The following is an 8,448-nucleotide window of genomic DNA, read 5'->3' as shown; positions in this document are numbered from 1 at the left end:
TTAATTAATTATTTTTTTTTAAATTTTTTGACAGGCAGAGTGGACAGTGAGAGAGAGACAGAGAGAAAGGTCTTCCTTTTTCCGTTGGTTCACCCTCCAATGGCCGCCGCGGCAGCGCGCTGCTTCCAGCGCACCGCGCTGATCCGAAGCCAGGAGCCAGGTGCTTCTCCTGGTCTCCCATGGGGTGCAGGGCCCAAGCACTTGGGCCATCCTCCACTGCACTCCCTGGCCACAGCAGAGAGCTGGCCTGGAAGAGGGGCAACTGGGACAGGATCGGTGCCCCGACCGGGACTAGAACCTGGTGTGCCGGCGCCGCAAGGCGGAGGATTAGCCTAGTGAGCCGCGGCGCAGGCTAGATTTTATTTATTTGAAAGGGAGAGCTACAGAGAGGCAGAGAGAGGACTTCCATCCCCTGGTTCACTCCCCAGATGGCTGCAACAGTGGGAGCTGCGCCGATCCGAAGCCAGCAACTTCTTCCAGGTCTCCCACATGGGTGCAGGGCCCAAGGACTTGGGCCATCTTCTACTGCTTTCCCAGGCCATAGCAGAGAGCTGGATCGGAAGTGGAGAAGCCGGGTCTTGAATCAGCGCCCATATGGGATGCCGGCACTGCAGGCGGCAGCTTTACCCACTACGCCACAGCGCTGGCCCCAGCTGAGCTACTTTTACACACTAGGATCAGCCAAGAACAGGAGTGGCACCAGGTGACAGAGTTGGGCATCTCCTCATCATTTCTTGCACCTTTTGATTCAGGCACATTCAGCAGCCATGGCTTCAAAAGCATAATACTTAACAATTAGAGAATACGTGACTTAAAAAATTGAGGTTGTATTGGTCAGAAAAGGAAGACAAGACTCTAAGTGTTAGTATCTTCTTTGGCTTTAGTGAAGGGAATTCTGAATGACCAGCTTGATTGTGGACTGTGAATAAGAAAGGTAAAATACCAACCATCACAGATATTTGTATGTCTTAGATTTGCTGCACTATTCTTGTTTTTAATAAATGTGTTTATTAAAAAAAAAATGGCCAAGGGAGTAAGGGTGAGATCTTTTTTTAAAAAAAAGATTTATTTATTTGAAAGGCAGAGTAGCAGAGAGAAGGATAGGGAGGGATAAAGAGAGATGTTCCATCTGCTAGTTCACTCCCCAAGTGGCTGCAATAGCTATGGCTGGTGTAGGCTGAAGCCAGGAGCCAAGTATCTGGGCCATTCCTCTGCTTTCCCAGGCACATTAGTAGCCTTTTGGGCCAAGTCCACAAAACAAAAAAACAAAAAAACAAAAAAACAAAAAAACAAAATAACAAACCACTACCAAGCAAATAGTCACAATTCTTTCAAAACAGCTCCACTCTGGAATTAGGCTTTATTCCTCTTTAACCCAACAGATCTTGCCATTTTCTCCAAGCCGTACAGCTCCACAGGCCACCAGGTGGAGGGCTGCAGGAAATACTTTATGTTCTGCTAATTTTACTCTTTCAGACAGAGTTGCCACAGTGTCACCCCTTTTCACGGGAACAGCTTCTTGTAAAATAATTTGTCCGGCGTCTACATCTTCCTAGAAAAGGAAGCAGAGATGTTGAACACCACCTTCTAGCCAGTGCATTTGCATCCAGCCACTGCTACTACTCTGGTAAACAGACAGACTTACAGAGACGAAGTGCACGGTGCAGCCGGTGACTGTGACGCCAGCCTCCAGAGCCTGCTCATGGGCATTCGCACCCTTGAAAGAAGGGAGTAAGGATGGGTGGATGTTGAGCATTTTCCCTAGAAATAAAAAAGCACAGTGATCAGAATTTATTTATTTTTGACAGGCAGAGTTAGACAGGAGAGAGACAAAGAGAAAGGTCTTCCTTCCATTGGTTCACTCCCCAAATGGCCACTACGGCCGGTGCACTGCACCATTCAGAAGTCAGGAGCCAGGTGCTTCCTCCTGGTCTCCCATGCGGGTGCAGGGCCCAAGCACTTGGGCCATCCTCTACTGCACTCCCGGGCCACAGCAGAGAGCTGGACTGGAAGAGGAGCAACCGGGACAGAACTGGTGCCCCAACCAGGACTAGAACCCGGGGTGCTGGTGCCGCAGGCGGAGGATTAGCCTAGTGAGCTGCGGTGCCAGCCGAGTGATCAGAATTTTAAACATTCTATGATAATATATATTTTCCTGTCTAGAATCAGAAGAAAAACAGAAGTTGGATTTCTGGGATGGATGTTTTCTTTGCCAAACACAAAATTGAGGTAAAGGGAAATATAGCTCCAGGGGCTGGCGCTGTGGCGTAGCAGGTAAAGTTACTACCTGCAGTGCCAGCATCCCATATGGGTGCCAGTTCGCATCCCGGCTGATCCATTTCCAGTCCAGCTCTCTACTATGGCCTGGGAAAGCAGAAGATGGCCCAAGTCCTTGGGCCTCTGCACCTATGTGGGAGACCTGGAGGAGGCTCCTGGCTCCAGATCGGCACAGCTCCGGCTGCTGTGGCCAATTGGGGAGTGAACCAGCAGAGGGAAGACCTCTCTCTCTCTGTCTCTCCTTCTCTCTCTGTGTAACTCTGACTTTCAAATAAATAAATACATCTTTGAAAAAAAATATATCTAGTTCCTATCCAGGAGGCCTGAGCACCAGCAAGTACTTGCCTTGCACAACCAAAGGCATGGTAAAGAGGTGTCCACAGTGATGGGAAGATGGAGGGGTCTAAGCTGGATGGTAGGGCTCATCAAGAAAATTCAGTGTTGCTGGCATTTGCAATGTGTCTATGTGTTTGACTTCTGCTTTTAACAGCCAGGTCTAAGTCAGACTGAAGCCAAGAACTCCAATGATCATGGTCTCCCATAAGGGTGGCAGGTGCTCAACTCTTTGGGGCCATATTCTGCTGCCTTCCCATGTATGTTAGGAGGAAGTGGGACTGGAATTTGAGTAGCGGGGACTTGAACCAGAACACTGATAATGGACTGTTGGCATTGTAAGCGGTGGCTTCACTTGTTTCACAACACTGGTCCCTATGTTCTTGACTTCTAATCATAAAGTGATGTGTTCACCAATCAGATGCTAGATTAGTTAGTTCTTCGTGCCTGTGTCACCAAAGTCCCAAGTGCTTTATGGTCAACCAAGAAAATAAAAATTCTTTGGAAGGAAAATGCATTTATTGCCCAAATATGTGCAAAAAAGAGAAAACAACGCATCCAAAGCTTCTGGGGGACAAAGTAACAACACAACATAGTATGTGTTTTTTGTCAGCGTTTTCCTTGCCCTCTCTGGCAACGGTCTCTGCTTTCTATGGAGGGGATGGACCCCTCATTTTGGGATCTAGGAAGTCACTTTCTCTTGCTTCCATGAAAGCATAAGAGGAGTTTCCAAACATTTATTCAGAAGACGAAATATTATCTTTGCAATAATGTGAACAAAGTTAAGCTCTATTAGAAACCGTGATGAATTACAGCAAGTTAAAGACAATTAGAAGACAGCAGATTAACAAATCATCATTGGGCCACTCTTTTAGGTAATGAAAAGGAAATTAAGTTATGGCCTGTGTTAAAATATCATAGTAAATATTTCACTACTGAGACTGGCTGGCAGGTTAACCATTCTGGAATCCATTTTCAGTTGACTACTCAATGTGGTATCAAATAATTTTTGCTTACCATTCCATTTTCTAACAAAGGGACCAGAGAGAATTCTCATGAATCCTGCAAGACAGACTATGTCTGTGGAGAACTCTTCAAGGACTTGGTCAACTGCATTGTCAAATTCTACACGATTTTTATATAATTTATGATTAATTACCTGTAATAGAGAAAAGCACAACTTTTCAACAGATTAGCAAAATAGGCTAAAACTCAACCTTTACATAACTCATACTTCACTTTCCTACGAAGACATGCCTGCCAGAGAGATGAGTACAAAGAAAGAACGAAAGGGAAGCCTAGCATTCCCTAGAATGCAGAAGTCCAAAGAGGACACCACAGATCTGGGGCCTGAGAGTACACGAAGAGCTTAAACACAGCCCACGGAAAGAACTTTATCCCAGGGACTTACTCTGGTGGGAATACCAGCTCTTTCTGCTTTCTCTAAGCCCGCGACCGCAGCTTTATTAGAAATGACAACAACAATGTGTGAGGAGCTGTTTGGATCCTGAGTGCTGTCTATGAGTGCCTGGAGGTTTGAACCTGAAAATGAAGAAAGACACAAATGAGCTCACACTTTTTAAAAAGAGACAGATGCTATTCTGGACATAGGAAGATCAAACTTTCTGAATCAATGTCTTGGGAAAAACTGGTAACATATAGAAGGCTCTAAAACTCCCTTCCTCTGGGATAATGAATTACTAGGCTGTGAAGAACACAGGTACTCCCGGCTCTAGGAGGTATAACTGCTCCTGCAAATAACATCTTACAATCCGGCATTGCAGCAGAAACACCGGGACGTGACTTTAACACTGATTGATGAGGAATAAGCTGCTTAATTAAGGCAAGAAAATCGACCTTCTCAGGAAGAATAAATCCTTGTAATACTTTCTTTGCTTACCATCGACTTGAGCCTAAAATATATTGAAACCTTAAAGTCAATTTGCAAAATGATTTCACCTCTGGGTACATACACTAAAGGAATAATCAGATACACACTTAAAAAATATACATACTGTGTACTTATAATAACATTCACAGCGATGCTGTTTACAGTAGATGGGAACATGCTACATCCATCTGGGAAAATACGATCCTCTGATTACTGTACTCCTGTTACAAAGTCAAACGTAAATTTTTATTCTTAAAACTAGTAACAGTTAAAAAGCTGCAACTGGCCGGCGCCGTGGCTCAACAGGCTAATCCTCCGCCTTGCGGCGCCGGCACACCGGGTTCTAGTCCCGGTCGGGGCACCGATCCTGTCCTGGTTGCCCCTCTTCCAGGCCAGCTCTCTGCTGTGGCCAGGGAGTGCAGTGGAGGATGGCCCAAGTGTTTGGGCTCTGCACCCCATGGGAGACCAGGATAAGCACCTGGCTCCTGCCATCGGAACAGCGCGGTGCGCCGGCTGCAGCGCGCTACCGTGGCGGCCATTAGAGGGTGAACCAACGGCAAAGGAAGACCTTTCTCTCTGTCTCTCTCTCTCTCTCTCACTGTACACTCTGCCTGTCAAAAATAAAAAAAAATAAAAATAAAAAAAGCTGCAACTGTCTTAAGACCTTCCTACGAAGTTATCACACAAAGGAGACTGGACTTTCCGCCCTTCCTGTCTCTTCCAGTTTCTCGTTAACCACCTTCTCTGCGTTTTCTTTGGGAGTGGGGTTAAATTCACGAGAAGGCTGGAAAGGCGAGGGATACGAGGATCCCCTGCTCAGCGAATCCCCCGACTCTGGAGGATCTTGACAACCTGAGAGTGTCCTTTTCTTGGAGGAGAGGAGGAGGAAGAGAAGAGCATCTGCAGCTTCACAGTGAAGAGAAAGCCACATCTCACCTGTTCCGGATATTAAGACAGCCACTTTTGCCTTTCCGGGTTGGACGGAGCAATGGTTTTTCAGGGAGCTGTTTTCCAGTACTGAGCCATTCATTTGCATGGCTTCCGCCAGATTGTTGACTTTCACACGAGGGGAACCTTCATTTCATGAAGAACAATTGTGAATTAACAAGGATAACAGAAAGAAAAGTGCTTTATGAAAACCTTGCAATACTGTATTTTGTTCTGAAAACAAGATATGCAAGGACCAAATTAACAGCAGGTTTATCACTTAACATTACTCATTCACAAAGATGAAGGTGAACGCTGCAGTCACCTGCTTCAGCCGAGCGCTACAGAACAGCTTGTCATCAGAAGCTTACGAGGCTGTCATTGCCTGTCAGCATCTGTCCCTAATCCCTGGTTAATCCTCCCAGAGAGACTATCCACAAGTGTCACAACCTCCTGGCACTGGGCTGGGCTAGTGGTCCAGGAGGGTCACTCAAAGACACGATTCAGGAGGGTAAGAAACAGGCGGTTTCTGATTATAAGGTGAGCTGAAGGGCGTTATCCTTCTGGTATTTGGAGGACTTGCCTGAAGGCTACACAACAGTAGAAATAAAGACAAATGCAGGCCAGAGCCGTGGCTTAACAGGCTAATCCTCCGCCTTGCGGCACTGGCACACCAGGTTCTAGTCCCGGTCGGGGCACCGATCCTGTCCCGGTTACCCCTCTTCCAGGCCAGCTCTCTGCTGTGGCCAGGGAGAGCAGTGGAGGATGGCCCAAGTGCTTGGGCCCTGCACCCCATGGGAGACCAGGAGAAGCACCTGGCTCCTGCCATCGGAACGGCGTGGTGCGCCGGCCGCAGCGCACCTACCGCGGCGGCCATTGGAGGGTGAACCAACGGCAAAAGGAAGACCTTTCTCTCTGTCTCCCTCTACTGTCCACTCTGCCTGTCCAAAAAAAAAAAAAAAAAAAAAAAGACAAATGCAGGCAAATACAACAAGCTCTGACATTTTTAATTAAGCTGCTCTGCCACTGCCAACTTCCAGCATTTCTAGCAGAGGCCCAACGAATACCCAGGGCTTACCAGGGTGCTCATTCACTATTCCCTGAACTGAGCTGCACCAGAAAGTGGAGCCGTGAGGTCTTGCAAACAGGGGGATCATTTTAGGAAGTGATCCTGTGGGGTGTAGGTGTGCACTAGACCGAGGTGTCAGAGCTCTGAGGCAGAAAGAGAAATGTGCTCTAAATGGGGTGCGTTCTGTTATGTTACAGGGGTAACAACGACAATGGCTGGAATAATAGGTGGGCAGAGTGTCCATGAGGTGGGGTTCAATTACACTGAAGATTAGACACATAAAAACAAAGAATGACTACCTTCAGGACAAGCGACCACACTGCCAATCACCCAGGCTTCTTCCTGGTGCTGCCAAATGTCCCTCAGAATCCGCTCTGTCTGATCCTTTGATACCACGAGGGCAGCCCCAACCCCACAGTTAAATGTTCTGGCCATCTCTTCTTCAGAGAGCTGCCCTTCTTGCTGTAACCATGAGAAGATCCTGGGGATCCTCCAGGTCCGGGCATCTGCAACAAGCAAGAATTGTCTGATTAGCTTCTTGGCTCCTACAAAGTGCAAAGCTACACACATATGGAGACACAGAAATTGCAATCAGGCTTTGCTGTTTCATATAGGACTAAAATATAACTGGCCTTTCAGAACTTCTCTTTTTGTTTTTTTTTTTTTTTGTTTAAAATATTTATTTATTTATTTGAAAGGCGCAGAGAGAGAGAGGGAGAGGAGAGGGAGAGGGAGAGCAGAGCGAGCGAGAGAGCGAGCGAGCAATGGCCAGGGCTGGGCCAGGCCGAATCCAGGAGCCAGAGCTTCTTCCAGGTCTCCCACATTCATGGCAGAGGCCCAAGGACTCGGGCCATCTTCTGCTGCTTTCCCTAGCACATTAGTAGAGAGCCAGATTGGAAGTGGAGCAGCTGGGACTCAAACTGGCGCCAGTATGGGATGCTGGCACTGTAGGCAGAGGCTTAATCTATGCTACAGCACAGGTCTTGGGAGGTATACATTTGTATCTTAGAAATTAAGAACCTTGTTTGATGACAGGCTCAGTATTCACAACTGAGTAAAGTTTTCTGCTATGTGAACTAACTAGACCCTCAGAAGTCCCCTGATGGATTAGATATGTGAACTTCAGTAAAGGATGGCTTACCACCTTTCCGTGAATGGTTAGCTGGGTCTTGGTGATGACCAAAATATACTCTGTATGATGTTAAACTAGGTGGCTTACAGGAGATACATACACAATTCAAGAAAAGTCATGCTTCAGAAAAGGTTTAAGTTCAATATGCTGTGTATACCTCTTATTTATATTTAAAAATTTACTTAAAATTAAAATATCTTCGAGAGGCAAGAGAGAAAGACAGAGTGAGGGAGTGAGTCAGCTCTCATTGCCAGTTTTCTCCCCAAATGCCTGCGATGCTCACAGCTGGAGCAGGCTGAAGCTGGAAACTCCCACATAAGTGGCAGAAGCCCAATTACTTGAGCCATCATTGCTGCCTTCCAGGGTCTGCATTAGCAAGAGGCTGGAATCAGAAGACAGAGCTTGGCACAGACCTCAGCACTCTAACACGGGATATGGTATATTAACTAGCACCTTTACTGCTATGCTAAATGCATACCTCCCTAATTTTTTATGATTTTTTCCCAAAAGTTAGAGAGAAGGAAAGACAGAAAGAGAGAGACATTCTATCCACTTCTTCACTCCCCACATGTCTACGAGGGCCTGGACTGGGTCAGGCTGAAGCCAGGAACTCCACCCAGGTCTCCCACGTGGGTGGCAGGAGGACTGCAATAGTAGTAGCCTGGACTGGAACCAGCACTCCAATATGGGTTGTGGGACTCCTAAGTGGCAGCTTCACTTGCTGCACCATGATGCCCACTCCACTGGGAAATCATGTGTGTGATCTTCCTCAGTTTCTGTTCCCTCAAGTCAATTCTTATTAGTTGACTATGATGGGTA

At 46.8% G+C, this 8,448-nt stretch overlaps 1 protein-coding gene across 5 annotated transcripts in view; it reads right to left on the bottom strand.

Moving 5' to 3' along the window:
* Nucleotides 1-360: 360 nt before the first annotated feature.
* Nucleotides 361-8,448, bottom strand: part of GART (phosphoribosylglycinamide formyltransferase, phosphoribosylglycinamide synthetase, phosphoribosylaminoimidazole synthetase) — a 30,928-nt gene continuing 22,840 nt past the window's right edge. For 4 of the 5 annotated variants that reach the window (XM_062205836.1, XM_062205818.1, XM_062205826.1 and 1 more), the window contains exons 17-22: nucleotides 6,797-7,003; nucleotides 5,438-5,575; nucleotides 4,022-4,152; nucleotides 3,628-3,769; nucleotides 1,646-1,761; nucleotides 361-1,552 (exon numbers count right to left, since the gene is read on the bottom strand). In XM_062205836.1, the coding sequence (XP_062061820.1) occupies nucleotides 1,361-1,552; nucleotides 1,646-1,761; nucleotides 3,628-3,769; nucleotides 4,022-4,152; nucleotides 5,438-5,575; nucleotides 6,797-7,003 (926 nt within the window). In that variant the 3' untranslated portion in view covers nucleotides 361-1,360. The remainder of the gene's footprint in view (nucleotides 1,553-1,645; nucleotides 1,762-3,627; nucleotides 3,770-4,021; nucleotides 4,153-5,437; nucleotides 5,576-6,796; nucleotides 7,004-8,448) is intronic. The other variant, XM_062205810.1, reaches the window with a different exon arrangement.

The sequence above is a fragment of the Lepus europaeus genome, chromosome 2, assembly GCF_033115175.1.
Source record: "Lepus europaeus isolate LE1 chromosome 2, mLepTim1.pri, whole genome shotgun sequence".
NCBI classification, from domain to species: Eukaryota; Metazoa; Chordata; class Mammalia; order Lagomorpha; family Leporidae; genus Lepus; species Lepus europaeus.
Note: the sequence above shows the minus strand (reverse complement) of the source record. Positions and strands in the feature narration are given on the sequence as shown.